General features: G+C 37.0%; 1 protein-coding gene across 1 annotated transcript in view; it reads right to left on the bottom strand.

Annotated features, from left to right (window-relative positions):
• CNIH3 (cornichon family AMPA receptor auxiliary protein 3) overlaps positions 1–18,064 on the bottom strand; it is a 331,985-nt gene that overhangs the window by 173,751 nt on the left and 140,170 nt on the right. Inside the window, exons 2-3 of the mRNA XM_053712787.1 lie at positions 15,369–15,437; positions 11,608–11,655 (exon numbers count right to left, since the gene is read on the bottom strand). Coding sequence (XP_053568762.1) covers positions 11,608–11,655; positions 15,369–15,437 — 117 coding nt within the window. The remainder of the gene's footprint in view (positions 1–11,607; positions 11,656–15,368; positions 15,438–18,064) is intronic.

Below are 18,064 nucleotides of genomic sequence, written 5' to 3'. Positions count from 1 at the left end.
TATAAAGCAGTGGTGCAACAAGGAATTATATAATGGCACATAAATACTGCTAATAAAGCTTGGATATCATTAGAATCTAATCTACTTAAATTTCAGCCAATTAAAAATCTGCTGGAGTCCAACAAAAAGTAGACTGCTTAATATAAAACAATACCCCCTGATACATTATACCGTTACAAAATGGGACACAATTATGTCTCATATTATCCTAATATATCATCATTCCCATCGCCATTGCTTACGATATCAGTAAATACTGAATTTCAAGGGGGCTTTATACCAGAGTATTAAAATTCCCAACATATATATATGAAACAATCCCCTTAGTACATTTTTTTAGATAAAGGTAAATTAAAACCCCAACAACAGCTTTCCAACTTAGCAGGAGGTAATTATTCAAAATGGTTAAAATACTTACAATAAGAAATTTTATAGAGCAACACCCACAACACAATTAACCCTTTTTGAGAAACACTGCTTATTTGGAACACTTAAGCGGGGTACAATTTCTTTTAGTTAACATTTTTTAATTACCCCCGAAGACCCTAAAAATCTTAAATATGTACATAAATGGGAAGGTGAAATAGGGTCTAGCTTGAAAACCCCAGAAGGGCTCCACATTTTTTCTAATACTGCAAAATAATCCATATCATTAAATATACAGGAACTTAATTATAAGATCCTTTTTAGATGGCATTTACCTCCAGCTAGACTACATAGTATCTAACCCAATGCATCTAGTCAATGCTGGAGACGATGTGGGTCAACAGGGACCATGAAATATGTATGGTGGGATTGCCCCACAATTAAAAAAAAGTGTGGTCCGAAGCGACCCTTTACATTCAACACATCTTAAATAAAACTGATTTTTAATTAGATATATTCACAGTTTTATTCAATAAGACAATAAAGGGAATTTGCCAAATTAGAGCTAAACTTATAATAATTATACTTAACAGTGTTAAATCCATCATAGCTAGAAATTGGAAGAAAACTTGTTCCCCTGATAGAGAGATGCTAATTGCCAGAACTATAGAACTATTATGAAATCGAATAGTTGGTCTATCTTTCATATGATACATTTCTTCTGGGAGGAATTTCTTAATAAACTAAAGATAGAATTCCAATGGAATGAGAACCTGAGAAGGAGGTAAGGATGGGAGGGAGAGAGCTCGATACCTCACCCTCTCTACCCTTCTTATCTTTCTCGCACCTTCCTTCCCCCTTTTACGTTCCTCTTTCCTCCCTCTACCCTTTTTTTTTCTTTTTTTTTTCTCCTCTTATTTTCTTATGTCTATTCTCTAGTTTTTAGTTTCTTTCCTTTAACAGAACCAGCATATGTAATATTTAGAAATATATACATTGAAAAGAGTAATATATTCCTCTTTTTATAAAGAGTAACTAATGATGTGTAAGAACTCAACTTAACTAAATGTATTATACTCTTTGAATAGAAGTTAAATAATGGAATTTTGATAAGAAGATGTACTCAATCTCTATTATTGTCTGTAAAAAAAAGTATAATATAATAAAGAAAAAAAAATGTCAGTAGGAAAGATTATGGTAACTGGGGCCTAAAAGTTTACAAAAGTGGAACTTGACCTGGAAATTATTATTTTGGACAATTAGAAATTTAGGCCTAGATTTAGAGTTTGGCGGTAGCCGTGAAAACCAGCGTTAGAGGCTCCTAACGCTGGTTTTAGGCTACCGCCGGTATTTGGAGTCAGTCAGGAAAGGGTCTAACGCTCACTTTTCAGCCGCGACTTTTCCATACCGCAGATCCCCTTACGTCAATTGCGTATCCTATCTTTTCAATGGGATCTTTCTAACTCCGGTATTTAGAGTCGTGTCTGAAGTGAGTGTTAGAATTCTAACGACAAAACTCCAGCCGCAGAAAAAAGTCAGTAGTTAAGAGCTTTCTGGGCTAACGCTGGTTCATAAAGCTCTTAACTACTGTGCTCTAAAGTACACTAACACCCATAAACTACCTATGTACCCCTAAACAGAGGTCCCCCCACATCGCCGCCACTCGATTAATTTTTTTTAACCCCTAATCTGCCGACCGCCACCTACGTTATACTTATGTACCCCTAATCTGCTGCCCCTAACACCGCCGACCCCTATATTATATTTATTAACCCCTAATCTGCCCCCCTCAACGTCGCCTCCACCTGCCTACACTTATTAACCCCTAATCTGCCAAGCGGACCGCACCGCTACTATAATAAAGTTATTAACCCCTAATCCGCCTCACTCCCGCCTCAATAACCCTATAATAAATAGTATTAACCCCTAATCTGCCCTCCCTAACATCGCCGACACCTAACTTCAATTATTAACCCCTAATCTGCCGACCGAATCTCGCCGCTACTGTAATAAATGGATTAACCCCTAAAGCTAAGTCTAACCCTAACCCTAACACCCCCCTAAATTAAATATAATTTAAATCTAACGAAATAAATTAACTCTTATTAAATAAATTATTGCTATTTAAAGATAAATACTTACCTGTAAAATAAACCCTAATATAGCTACAATATAAATTATAATTATATTATAGCTATTTTAAGATTTATATTTATTTTACAGGTAACTTTGTATTTATTTTAACCAGGTACAATAGCTATTAAATAGTTAAGAACTATTTAATAGATAAAATAGTTACAATAATTACAAAATTACCTGTAAAATAAATCCTAACCTAAATTACAATTAAACTTAACACTAGACTATCAATAAATTAATTAAATACAATACCTACAATTATCTACAATTAAACCTAACACTACACTATCAATAAATGAATTAAATACAATATCTACAAATAAATACAATTAAATAAACTAGCTAAAGTACAATAAATAAAAAAGAACTAAGTTACAAAAAATAAAAAAATATTTACAAACATTAGAAAAATATTACAACAATTTTAAACTAATTACACCTACTCTAAGCCCCCTAATAAAATAACAAAGCCCCCCAAAATAAAAAAATGCCCTACCCTATTCTAAATTACAAAAGTTCAAAGCTCTTTTACCTTACCAGCCCTGAACAGGGCCCTTTGCGGGGCATGCCCCAAGAAATTCAGCTCTTTTGCCTGTAAAAAAACACATACAATACCCCCCCCCCAACATTACAACCCACCACCCATATACCCCTAATCTAACCCAAACCCCCCTTAAATAAACCTAACACTAAGCCCCTGAAGATCTTCCTACCTTATCTTCACCTCACCGGGTATCACCGATCCGTCCTGGCTCCAAAATCTTCATCCAAGCCCAAGCGGGGGCTAGACATCCATCATCCGACGGCTGAAGAAGTCCAGAAGAGGGTCCAAAGTCTTCATCCTATCCGGGAAGAAGAGTAGATCCGGACCGGCAACCATCTTCTTCCAAGCGGCATCTTCTATCTTCATCCGATGAGGACCGGCTCCATCGTGAAGACCTCCAGCGCGGACCCATCTTCTTCCGACGACGTCCAACTGAAGAATGACGGTTCCTTTAAGGGACGTCATCCAAGATGGCGTCCCTCGAATTCCGATTGGCTGATAGGATTCTATCAGCCAATCGGAATTAAGGTAGGAAAATTCTGATTGGCTGATGGAATCAGCCAATCAGAATCAAGTTCAATCCGATTGGCTGATCCGATCAGCCAATCAGATTGAGCTTGCATTCTATTGGCTGTTCCGATCAGCCAATAGAATGCGAGCTCAATCTGAATCGGAATTCGAGGGACGCCATCTTGGATGACGTCCCTTAAAGGAACCGTCATTCTTCAGTTGGACGTCGTCGGAAGAAGATGGGTCCGCGCTGGAGGTCTTCACGATGGAGCCGGTCCTCATCGGATGAAGATAGAAGATGCCGCTTGGAAGAAGATGGTTGCCGGTCCGGATCTACTCTTCTTTCCGGATAGGATGAAGACTTTGGACTCTCTTCTGGACTTCTTCAGCCGTCGGATGATGGATGTCTAGCCCCCGCTTGGGCTTGGATGAAGATTTTGGAGCCAGGACGGATCGGTGATACCCGGTGAGGTGAAGATAAGGTAGGAAGATCTTCAGGGGCTTAGTGTTAGGTTTATTTAAGGGGGGTTTGGGTTAGATTAGGTGTATGTGGGTGGTGGGTTGTAATGTTGGGGGGGGTATTGTATGTGTTTTTTTACAGGCAAAAGAGCTGAATTTCTTGGGGCATGCCCCGCAAAGGGCCCTGTTCAGGGCTGGTAAGGTAAAAGAGCTTTGAACTTTTGTAATTTAGAATAGGGTAGGGCATTTTTTTATTTTGGGGGGCTTTGTTATTTTATTAGGGGGCTTAGAGTAGGTGTAATTAGTTTAAAATTGTTGTAATATTTTTCTAATGTTTGTAAATATTTTTTTATTTTTTGTAACTTAGTTCTTTTTTATTTTTTGTACTTTAGTTAGTTTATTTAATTGTATTTATTTGTAGATATTGTATTTAATTCATTTATTGATAGTGTAGTGTTAGGTTTAATTGTAGATAATTGTAGGTATTGTATTTAATTAATTTATTGATAGTCTAGTGTTAGGTTTAATTGTAATTTAGGTTAGGATTTATTTTACAGGTAATTTTGTAATTATTTTAACTATTTTAGCTATTAAATAGTTCTTACCTATTTAATAGCTATTGTACCTGGTTAAAATAAATACAAAGTTACCTGTAAAATAAATATAAATCCTAAAATAGCTATAATATAATTATAATTTATATTGTAGCTATATTAGGATTTATTTTACAGGTAAGTATTTAGCTTTAAATAGGAATAATTTATTTAATAAGAGTTAATTAATTTCATTAGATTTAAATTATATTTAACTTAGGGGGGTGTTAGTGTTAGGGTTAGACTTAGCTTTAGGGGTTAATACATTTATTAAAATAGTGGTGAGCTCCAGTCGGCAGATTATGGGTTAATGTTTGAAGTTAGGTGTCGGCGATGTTAGGGAGGGCAGATTAGGGGTTAATACTATTTATTATAGGGTTAGTGAGGCGGATTAGGGGTTGATAACTTTATTATAATAGCGGTGCAGTCCGCTCGGCAGATTAGGGGTTAATAAGTGTAAACAATATGGTAGAATGAGAGGGCGCTAAAAGCTAGGTATACTTAACACACCTAATCGAATTAGATTCCTAAATGTGGAATAAATAGCAAAGGTAAGAAATCCCAAAGACAGTATTAGTGTTTTAAATTATTTACTGGTGGGAACGTTCCCTATTTAGAGGTGCAATACATAAAATCATAAAAACAATTACATAAAGTATTTGACATGATATATTCAACTTATAATTTTTGGAATACCACCCTGAAAAAATGATAATAATAAAGCGCTTTTAAAAAATGTGTTAAAATTGCTTATAAAACTTAAAAAGCAATATATATTCCAGAGCATAAAAGACCATCTATATTGTTTAGTCCATAGTAGATCTTCAACAGATAGAATCCCTTATGTTTAATAAGGTGTAGTATATGTGAGACTTTGCTCCGTAATTATAACAAAATAGTGGGTATTTTAGTAACGACAAAATGTTCTTATTTGGATACTTTGTATCCTTACTTTGTTATATATGTTGCTATGACTCACAAATAGTTGCAGCAGCTGTAACCAAATGCTGCTGTTGTCCGTCCGAAATTCAGCGCGACTGTATAGTGACACGCTCCTTGCGTGTGGGCAGCCTTGTAAACTGCAGCTCTTAGTCTCCGGTATAGGACTCACCACTCCCTCCGTGGAGAAGTGACCGGCTGAGGCACGCCGCTCCTTGCGTGTGAGTGACCTGTCGGACTGTAGCCTTCGGCCTCCGATACTCACAGCTCCCTGCTTGTAAATAGTTGACTGGATCCTCGTTGATAGCCTCGCAATCAGAGGCAATACTGAAGATTGAATGGACACCTGCTCTTAGCGTGATATACGCGCGGGCAATTACTAGGTACCTAGTGAGTTTGGCTTCTGGTAAACGAGCAACTTCTTACTTCTACGCGTTTCACCCGTATGTCTGGGCTTTTTCAAGATGTCAGTTGCTGCCAGAACATCGTTTTTTAAAATCCGTTGCTTACTTCTCATTGGTTATTCTGTGTCTGGTAATTATTTCTTAAGGTAGATCTCTCAGGTGAATGTCTCTTAAGGTGGAATCACATAATAATGTGTTAATATATTATTTTGTAGATCTTATTCTCAGTGTCTTCTCATTATATCTCATTCTTTAGCAATAATGTGATGTATGATCGATTTTTATAAAAATGAATATGATGAATAGTAAATTTGATAATGACCTTTTATAAAAAATTCCAAATGAATAGTAAATTAAAAATTAAAAATTGGAGATTGTATGCTATCTCAGGGTGGTAATTCCAAAGGGTGGTATTCCGTTTTTCCATCAATATTCTAATAACCATATTTCATGGAATTGCTACAAATATATACTAAATTGTATTATTACTATTATTACGACTCTGATTTTGGATGCAATTTATTTGATCCTTAATAATATAATAAGCTCCTTATTGTAAACTGTTGTTCCGTTGCTACTCTTTAAGGTATACATGATTTGTATTCCTATAGATAAATATATTATTTATCAAAGAGTTATGTCATTACCCTCATATGATTCCCCATATTACAAATAGATAATAGAAGTTATGTGTAAATTTAAATTTAAATCTAAAGGGTTTATACTACCAAAAAGGGAGATAAATCCATCTCTGAATTTAAACCTCTAGGATAGAGGGTATCCAATTTATATATTAATTCTGATTCTTTTTTAAGGAGTTTAGCCTCAAAATCTCCCCCCCCTCCAATCTCCTCTAACTATACAGATCCCTCAAAACTTAAAATGTTGCAAGTTATTGTTATGAATTTCCCTGAAATGTTTATATAAATGGGTGTCGAGATTACCCTTATCAATGTTACATAAATGTTCTCGGATCCTGTCTCGTAACATTCGGGTGGTCTCTCCGATATAGATTAAATTACAAGAGCATTTGATAAGATATATGACCCCTTTATTTGAACATCTGATAATGTCTTTTATAGCAAAATCCTCTCCTATTCCTTCTATATGTACAGAGCTACTTTTATTACTATATCTACACGCTCTACATAAATGGCAGGGGAAAAAACCTTTAAGGGAATGGCCTTTTAGATCTTTATCTACCAGGATTTTATTCTCCTTCTTTAATTCACTTGGTGCTAAAATTTGTTTAAGATTTCTCGCTTTTTTAAATATAATTTTAGGTTTATGGGCTAATAGATCTCCTATTATGGGATCCTTTTTGATTATGTGCCAGTGTTTATTGACTATTTTTCTTATTAATTGATGGTTTTCACTATAATCTGTGATGAGGGCTATGTCATATTCTTTCTTTTCCACAGAGTTAGTTAATATATCTTTATTTCTATATTGTAAAAGTGAACTTCTTTCTGTTGTACTTGCTCTATTGATGGCTCCTTCAATTTCTTGTTCTGAGTATCCTCTATCATAGAATCTTTGTTGTAAAACTTTAACTTGAGTTTCGAAGTCTGTATGTTTGGAACAGTTTTTTCTAATTCTAAGAAACTGTCCAGTTGGTATGTTCCCTTTCCATTTTTCATGGTGGCAGCTCTTCTTATGTATGTAGTTATTACAATCTACTTTTTTGAAGAATGTTCTCGTTTCTAGATTACCTTCTTCTACATATATTTCTAGATCTAAGAATGAAATGGATGTTCTACTGTACTCATAAGTGAAGTGTAAGCCTCTTTCATTAATATTCATTGTTTCAAAGAATAGCTTCAATTCTTATTGTGTGGAGAGGCTCTGAAGAGAAATTGAAGCTATTCTTTGAAACAATGAATATTAATGATAGAGGCTTACACTTCACTTATGAGTACAGTAGAACATCCATTTCATTCTTAGATCTAGAAATATATGTAGAAGAAGGTAATCTAGAAACGAGAACATTCTTCAAAAAAGTAGATTGTAATAACTACATACATAAGAAGAGCTGCCACCATGAAAAATGGAAAGGGAACATACCAACTGGACAGTTTCTTAGAATTAGAAAAAACTGTTCCAAACATACAGACTTCGAAACTCAAGTTAAAGTTTTACAACAAAGATTCTATGATAGAGGATACTCAGAACAAGAAATTGAAGGAGCCATCAATAGAGCAAGTACAACAGAAAGAAGTTCACTTTTACAATATAGAAATAAAGATATATTAACTAACTCTGTGGAAAAGAAAGAATATGACATAGCCCTCATCACAGATTATAGTGAAAACCATCAATTAATAAGAAAAATAGTCAATAAACACTGGCACATAATCAAAAAGGATCCCATAATAGGAGATCTATTAGCCCATAAACCTAAAATTATATTTAAAAAAGCGAGAAATCTTAAACAAATTTTAGCACCAAGTGAATTAAAGAAGGAGAATAAAATCCTGGTAGATAAAGATCTAAAAGGCCATTCCCTTAAAGGTTTTTTCCCCTGCCATTTATGTAGAGCGTGTAGATATAGTAATAAAAGTAGCTCTGTACATATAGAAGGAATAGGAGAGGATTTTGCTATAAAAGACATTATCAGATGTTCAAATAAAGGGGTCATATATCTTATCAAATGCTCTTGTAATTTAATCTATATCGGAGAGACCACCCGAATGTTACGAGACAGGATCCGAGAACATTTATGTAACATTGATAAGGGTAATCTCGACACCCATTTATATAAACATTTCAGGGAAATTCATAACAATAACTTGCAACATTTTAAGTTTTGAGGGATCTGTATAGTTAGAGGAGATTGGAGGGGGGGGAGATTTTGAGGCTAAACTCCTTAAAAAAGAATCAGAATTAATATATAAATTGGATACCCTCTATCCTAGAGGTTTAAATTCAGAGATGGATTTATCTCCCTTTTTGGTAGTATAAACCCTTTAGATTTAAATTTAAATTTACACATAACTTCTATTATCTATTTGTAATATGGGGAATCATATGAGGATAATGACATAACTCTTTGATAAATAATATATTTATTTATAGGAATACAAATCATGTATACCTTAAAGAGTAGCAACGGAACAACAGTTTACAATAAGGAGCTTATTATATTATTATGGATCAAATAAATTGCATCCAAAATCAGAGTCGTAATAATAGTAATAATACAATTTAGTATATATATGTAGCAATTCCACGAAATATGGTTATTAGAATATTGATGGAAAAACGGAATACCACCCTTTGGAATTACCACCCTGAGATAGCATACAATCTCCAATTTTTAATTTTTAATTTACTATTCATTTGGAATTTTTTATAAAAGATCATTATCAAATTTACTATTCATCATATTAATTTTTTATAAAAATCGATCATACATCACATTATTGCTAAAGAATGAGATATAATGAGAAGACACTGAGAATAAGATCTACAAAATAATATATTAACACATTATTATGTGATTCCACCTTAAGAGACATTCACCTGAGAGATCTACCTTAAGAAATAATTACCAGACACAGAATAACCAATGAGAAGTAAGCAACGGATTTTAAAAAACGATGTTCTGGCAGCAACTGACATCTTGAAAAAGCCCAGACATACGGGTGAAACGCGTAGAAGTAAGAAGTTGCTCGTTTACCAGAACCCAAACTCACTATGTACCTAGTAATTGCCCGCGCGTATATCACGCTAAGAGCGGGTGTCCATTCAATCTTCAGTATTGCCTCTGATTGCGAGGCTATCAACGAGGATCCAGTCAACTATTTACAAGCAGGGAGCTGTGAGTATCGGAGGCCGAAGGCTACAGTCCGACAGGTCACTCACACGCAAGGAGCGGCGTGCCTCAGCCGGTCACTTCTCCACGGAGGGAGTGGTAAGTCCTATACCGGAGACTAAGAGCTGCAGTTTACAAGGCTGCCCACACGCAAGGAGCGTGTCACTATACAGTACCGCAGAATTTCGGACGGACAACAGCAGCATTTGGTTACAGCTGCTGCAACTATTTGTGAGTCATAGCAACATATATAACAAAGTAAGGATACAAAGTATCCAAATAAGAACATTTTGTCGTTACTAAAATACCCACTATTTTGTTATAATTACGGAGCAAAGTCTCACATATACTACACCTTATTTACCAGTAGTTTCTCAATCATAATGTCTCATTATGGAGTACAAGGTGACAGATCATATGTCAATTACTCTGCAATAATTAAATATTATAGTGTTCGCAACACTTATAAGCATGCTTACTATGTAAATTGTGCTTCAAACCCGCTTGCATTTTTGCTCTCATGAAAGAAAGTATTGAGGCGTTATTTACCTCAGACAACAGATTTCATTGGGGCACCACACTAAATTTAGTGTAACTTGTAATACCTGGAGCATTATTGTTTGTGCACAAGGCTAAGATCAAAATAAAACACGTAGAGCATTAACAATCGCACTCTAGTTGTAATATAGGCTTTGGTGAGCATAGATGTGGGAAAGGATCATGTCACATAACTACCCCTCAAAATCTATTACCCCTTCAAATCTTGCTGCCTTAGCCATAGGCCTGGTTGGGTTTGCCAAAAATATGTTTCTGTACCAAAAGTATATCTGTGTCTGGCTGAAAAAAATTATAAATGCCATTCCTGTTACATATAAACTTAAAGGAACAGTAAAGTAAAAATAACAATTTCATGATTCAGATAGGGCATGCAATTTTAAACAACTTTCCAATTTATTTTTATCATTTAATTTGCTTTGTTCTCTTGGTATTCTTTGTTGAAACCTAAACCTAGGTAGGTTCATAGGCTGATTACTAAGCCCTTGAATGCTGCCTCATATCTCAGGGCATTTTATTAGCTTTTCAGAGCTAGACAGTGCTAGTTCATGTGTGCCACACAGATAACATTGTTTTCACTCCCGTTGAATTATGCATGAGTCAGCACTAATTGGCTGAAATTCAAATGTTCACTGAGATAAGGGCACAGTCAGCAGAAGTTTAGATACAAGGTAATCACAGAGGTAAAAAGTATATTAATATAACAATATTAGTTATGCAAAACTGGGTATTGGGTAATAAAGGGATTATCTATCTTTTTAAACAATAAACATTTTAAATTAGACTGTCCATTTAAGCTTTAGCTATGGAGCATTTATTTCATACATTGTGAATGATGAAATTACATCACTGGAAATATACAGGATAATAACGTATATGGGGTCAATTTAACATGGTGCGGACAGACATGATCCGCTATAGCAAATCATGTCCGCCGCACATCGATAAATGCAGACAGCATACGCTGTTGGCATTTATCATTGCACCAGCAGTTCTTGTGAACTGCTGATGCAATACCGCCCTTTGCAGATTCCGCTAGCAGGGTGTGTCAATCAACCCGATCATATTGGATTGGGTTGATTTTCGGCGTTGTATGTCCGCCGCCTCAGAGCAGGCGGACAGGTTATGAAGCAGCAGTCTTTAGACCGCTGCTTCATAACTAAAGGCTCGCCAGAAACACGGGGCATCAAGCTCCATACGGAGCTTAATAAATAGGCCCCTTAGTATCAGAATCCATTCAGTTGCAGTAAATTAAGTTAAATATAGGGAAATGATAGTACTTACCTTCCTGAGCAGATAGCAAATCCGTTCAATATTTCTAAGCCGTTCCCGCTGTAAGAAAACAAAAAAGGCATCTAAAAAACTCACTAAATGAAAATAAATAAATCCACATTTATACCACATTTGTTAGCCATTTTTAAAAAGAATCCTCATTCTAATAGGAAAGTGTATCTACATGATAGTGAGCAAAGCCCACCCACAGGGGGTTCTCCTTATCCACAGACTTTATATTGCTTTGACAACATAGGTGGGAATATAAGAGCAACTAATAGACAGCTATTCCCTAGAAAGGGTACGTTTGTAGGAGTGATCCAATACCCCCCTGGAACTTTCACTACAAATACAAACATAAGCACACACTTTAGTCACTTGTTATGCCATTGAGCAAGCCCTTTTGAAATGATATTCAGCTCATTTTACAACTCTCCTGTTTCAAACAAAAAAACGGGAGCTGCTAAAAACATCTGTCTTTGGTGCTCAAGATTTGGCAGACTACTTTTTAAGCAAAACACGTACTATCCGAAGCAACATCCCAACACCAACCTGCAATATTCCAACAACAGGCCCAGTTATTCCCTCTGCCACCCTCTGCATCTTCCATCCAGCCACTGAGAATGAAGTTTCTTCCTTACTATCTTCCTCACGCCTCACTACCTGCCCGTTCGACCCTATCCCTTCCCATCTAATACCGTCCCTGTCTTCCACCCTTACTTCTGCTCTTACTCACATCTTCAACCTATCTCTCTCTACCGGCTCATTTCCATCTTCTTTCATACACACAAATGTCACTCCAATGCTCAAAAAACCCTCCCTCGACCCTAATTCTCCTGAAAGCTACCGCCCCATATCACTGCTTCCACTAACATCAAAACTTCTTGAAAAGCTAGTTTAAAATCACCTAACCCACTTCCTGTCCACCAACTCTTTGCTTGACCCCCTGCAATCTAGATTCTACCCCAAACACTCAACTGAGACTGCCCATACCAAGGTTACTAACGATCTTCTTTCTGCTAAAAATATTGGCCACTACTCTATACTCATCTTACTTGACCTCTCAGCTGCCTTCGACACAGTTGACCACCCCCTCCTCCTACAGACCCTTAGGTCTTTTGGCCTCTGTGACACTGCTCTTCCTGGATTCACTCCTATCTTTCTCACAGGTCTTTTTCTGTGTCATTTGCAGGCGACTCCTCCTCTTCTATGCCTCTGTCTGTTGGAGTACATTAAGGATCAATTCTGGGTCCTCTACTCTTCTCCATCTATACTTTCATCGCTGGGTAAACTTATCAACAGTTATGGCTTCAAATATCACCTCTATGCTGATGACACCGAGATCTACCACTCCACCCCTGCTCTCTCTCCCTCTGTCCTTTCTCATGTCAGCAACTGCTCATCTGGTATTTCTTCCTGGATGGCCTCTCACCACCTAAAGATTAAAATGTCCAAGACTGAGCTCCTTCTTATCCCCCCTCAAGCTCTATGCCGACTTCTGACTTCTCTATCCCTGTTGACGGCATCACCATTTCCCCATCGCCCCAAGTCCACTGCCTCTGAGTTAGACTTGACTTAAATCTATCCAATCACTTTCTACATCCTGCCGCAACCATCTACACAATATTTCCAAGATTCACCCTTTTCTGAGCGCTAACACCACAAAGCAAAAAATCCACTCCCTTGCTATTTCCCAACTTGGCTACTGCAATAACCTACTCGCTGACCTTCCTCTTTCCCGCCTCTCCCCCCTTCAATCCATCCTAAATGCCTCTGCCAGGCTGATCCACCTTTCCCGTTGCTCTGTATCTGCTGCACCTCTCTGCGAGTCCCTTCATTGGCTCCCCATTCACAGCAGAATTAAATAAAAAATTCTCACCCTTACAAACAAAGTTCTCACCAACGCCGCTCCCCTCTACCTACCTCTCTAATAAACAAGTATACTCCAGACCACCCACTAAGATCCAACAATGACCTGCTCCTTACATCCGCGACTATCACCTCTTCTCATGCTAGATTGCAGGACTTCTGTTGTGCAGCACCTACCCTCTGAAACACTCTCCCTCGTGCTGTCAGGCTTTGCCCTAATATTTCTTCCTTTAAATGCTCCCTCAAGACTTTTCTATTCAGGGAAGCTTACCACCCAAATCAATAATAAATTAATTTCACTTACCTAACATTTCCCTCATCTAACTCTGCATTTAACATCTTTCTCAATCTTGCAGTCCTCACCTCCTGTTTCTCAACCTCCTACCCTTCTAGATTGTAAGTACCCATGGGAATAGGGCCCTCAATTCCTCCTGTATGTGTTTGTAAATTTTGTTCTGTCTCTTACAAGTCTTATGTTGTTTTATTTAAATGAATTGTATCCATGGACAGCGCTGCGGAATATGTTGGCGCTTCATAAATAAAGTATAATAATAATAAATTTAATGAAAAAAATGTTTAAAAGCTTAACTCACATGAAACTTAAACTTTTTGCTCCCTACCGGAACAATTTCTGTGGATGACATCTACCTTACTTGCCTATATTGAATAAAACCTGTTCATAAAACAAACATTTAGTAGTAAAAACAGCTTGAAAAGCTTTAAAATTAAGTAATTAATAATGATTTGTACACGCCCTTTGTCACATGCACAAGTTGTGAGTTAAAGGGACATTCCAGTCAAAATTTAAATGCACAGATGAATTACATATCTGAATAGAAACATATTTGCAATAAACATGTATTAGCAAAAATGCTTTTAGTAAAAGTTAACATTTTTCTCTGCACGTGCATGTGAAGCATAGCTAGATATTCTCAGTGCATCAGAATTGTAAATACTGCAGCTGCTCATAGAACAAGTGGGTCTTGTATTATGTCAGCAATTAACTAATTGAGTCATTACCAGTTGGTACAGACACCTTAGGCTATCTGAGCAAGAGTTGTGTTTAAAATGCTGGTGCACGATGCATACTTAAATACATATTTGAAACAGCTATAGCTTTTATTAGAAGCATTTTTGCTTATTCATGTATATTACAAAAATGCTTCTATACAAAACTGAAATGGATCCATATGGATTCCAATTTTGGCTGTAATGTCCCTTTACCTTTAAGCTCTGCCTCCGCACATAATGGCACCACATTTTTGTCATAAACGTTTAACTCGCAGTGCATAGAATTCCTAAATAAAGGACACAAGCACCACAATACTCCTTCAAAACTTTACAGAAAAAATCTATATTTCATACTTAAATGTTTTAACAGTAGAGGACTTACTCAACAGAGGGCCCTAGTGTCATTTTTTTGGACCCCCCCCCCCCAAGGTAGTAGTATTAATCAATACCAATAACATACATGCTGCTCTCTGTAATGAGGATAGATATGCAACCCGCACTTATAAACGGCTCCCATGCATTAGGATTGTACACATTTTGCATCCACCTATGTACAGACTAGTTACTACGGGCTCTGGTTCTACTGCACCTGCTGCGCTAATGGTAGTTCCTCCCCTGTGTTTCAGATTTCCTCACTTGCAGAACCACAGTAGCAGTACAATACACTGGATACATTTTCATCATGGTCTGTGCACCACCTCTCTATATCAATGTATCATCTTATATTATTTACAGACTTTTCTAATTTTGATGTTTATTTGATCAATACCTGAATAAAATTAAACACATTATTATAATATTGTGTTTCCTCTGATCACTTACCCTGCATTCCAAATACTGTAAAAGTTTCCTCTGTGAAACACCTACTGAGTAAAAAGTTGGAGGCTACTCACCGCATGTCCTGGATTACATTGATCTATTGGGCTTTTGAAGTCTGTCCTTAATTCATCAAAGGCAATTATCTGCAAGAGAAATGATAACAAAAGAATGACTAAATGGTTTGCATGTAGTGCTAAGCAGAGGATATGCGTGTATTTCAGGAATTAATCTGTTTTACGTATTCTCTTTTTAATCATCAAAGTGTTCTATTATTCCATCCACTGCCATATACGGCTGCAGCCCATTGCTAAAATTGAAATATATTTCACAGGTGAAGTAAAATAATCTATTCTTAAAACATTTCCTTGATGTTATGATACTTTATAATACTAAAGTTACATAATTAAAACAAAAACAACTAGCATGATATAAACTGTATGATAGATTTCATGATTCAGATAGAACATACCATTGTTTTACAACTTTCCAATTTACTTCTATTATAAATTTTGCTGCATTCTTTTGGTATGCTTTTATTGAAAGAGCAGCAATGCACTACTGGGAGCTAACTAAATGTAGCCACCAATTAGCATGCACTACCCAGGGTTCTGAACCAAAAATGGGCCGGCTCCTAAGCTTACTAAGAGAACGAAGAAAATTTGATTATAGGAGTAAATTAGAAAGTTGCTTAAAATTGCTGCTCTATCTGAACCATGAAAGAAAAAAAAAGAAAAATTTATGCTTACCTGATAAATTTATTTATTTCTTAACACGGTGAGTCCACAGATCATCATCAATTACTGTTGGGAATAACACTCCTGGCCAGCAGAAGGAGGCAAAGAGCACCACAGCAGAGCTGTTAAATATAACTTCCCTTCCCACATCCCTAAGTCATTTGACCGAAGGAAAAGGAGAGAAAGGAAACAACACAAGGTGCAGAGGTGTCTGAGGTTTATATAAAAAAAAAAACTGTCTGAAAAACAGGGAGGGCCGTGGACTCACAGTGTCAAGAAATAAATAAATTTATCAGATAAGCATAATTTTTTATTTTCTTTCTAATGACACGGTGGAGTCCACGGATCATCATCAATTACTGTTGGGAATCAATACCCAAGCTAGAGGACACGGATGATAAGGGGGGGATAAGACAGGTAACCTAAACAGAAGACACCACTGTTTGAAGAACCTTTCTTCCAAAGGACGCCTCGGCCGAGGCAAAAATGTCAGATCTGATCAACAGTCACCTCATCTTGAAGGCCCACAAGGAAGACACTGCCCTGGTAGAATGAGCAGTAATTCTCTCAGGAGGCTGCTGTTCAGCATGTCTCCTATGCCAAACGAATAATACTTCTCAACCAAAGAGAAAGAGAAGTGGCAGTAGCTTTTTGACCTTTACGAGTCCCAGAAAAGCAAACAAAGAAAGCAGAAGACTGACGAAGTCCTTTGTAACCAGCAAGTAGATTTTAAGAGCATGCATAACGTCTAAGTTGTGTAATAGACAATTCTCATGAGAGGATTAGGACAGAGAAAAGGAACAACAATTTCCTGATTAATATTTCTGTCCGAAACCACCTTAGTAAGAAAAAACAAACCTGGAACGAAGAACTGCCTTATCCAAATGAAATATGAGATAAAGAGAATCACACTGCAAGCTGAGAATTCGAAACTCTCCGAGCAGAATAGAATGTGGAAATAAAGAAAACCTTTCAAGGTAAAAATTAAATATCTGCGGAATGCAATGGCTCAACCTGAGCCTATTGCAAAAACTAAAAAAAAACAAAACAAGGAAAGGTTCCAATAGGAACAACTGACTAAAATACAGGCCTGAAGTAACCAGGGCCTGACAAGAATACACATCTGGAACATCCGCCAGGAACGTGTAATGAGAGAAATGCAGAAATTTGACTCCGCCAGACCCTGACAACCCTTCTCCAGACCTTCCCGGAGAAAAGAGAACATCCTAGGATCCTGACTCTACTTCCAAGAGTAACCCATTGGAATCTCCCCCCTACGGTACTCACATCATACCCTATGGAAAAATACCAGGAACAGGCTTGTGATCCTTAATCAAGGTCAGACAGACCACTGCAGAAAAGCCATGCATAGACAAAACTAAGTGTTCAAAACACCAAATAGAAAGCCTTAGCGAATACAAGTTTGGATGAAGGAAGGACTCAAATAGGTCTGACTTCTCAAAAAGTCATTTTCCAGCATTCCCTCCAGGAATAAAAAGAAGGAAAACAGCAATAGTGAGCATCCGCCCACTCTAGGTTAATCCCAGGTGGTTTATGCAAACCACTGAGAAAAAATTGTCCAACTAGAACCTGATAAACCGGGTTAAGGACAACAGATCAACAGCACATTGCATATTGATCTAAACTCCAAGAGGAATGGAAAAACAAACTCCTCCCAAGTCCATAGTCCCTAGCCCAAATGGCTGGCGATTGTGGCAGTATCATCCAGGCAGGTCTCCAGGGTAAGAACCCTGACTCTCCTGAGAAAGCCTGTCTTCTAAGACAGATTCACCTGGACCCCGTATAACTAACCAAGCATGCATAACAGTAGAACTCTTGGATTGGACGAGCAAAAGGACGATGTCCAACAAAAAGACAATCAGACCATACCTTAAGCCACTGAAGGCCTAATAGAAATGTATAAAGAGGCCAAATGGAAAATCCTTTATTTTCTGACCTTCTGTCAGAAAAAGGTTCAGGGATAGGGAAACTATTATGGTCTCTAAGAAAAACTACCTCTGTAGTTGGAACAAGGA

The sequence above is a fragment of the Bombina bombina genome, chromosome 4 (genome assembly GCF_027579735.1).
Source record: "Bombina bombina isolate aBomBom1 chromosome 4, aBomBom1.pri, whole genome shotgun sequence".
Lineage (NCBI taxonomy): Eukaryota > Metazoa > Chordata > Amphibia > Anura > Bombinatoridae > Bombina > Bombina bombina.
Note: the sequence above shows the minus strand (reverse complement) of the source record. Positions and strands in the feature narration are given on the sequence as shown.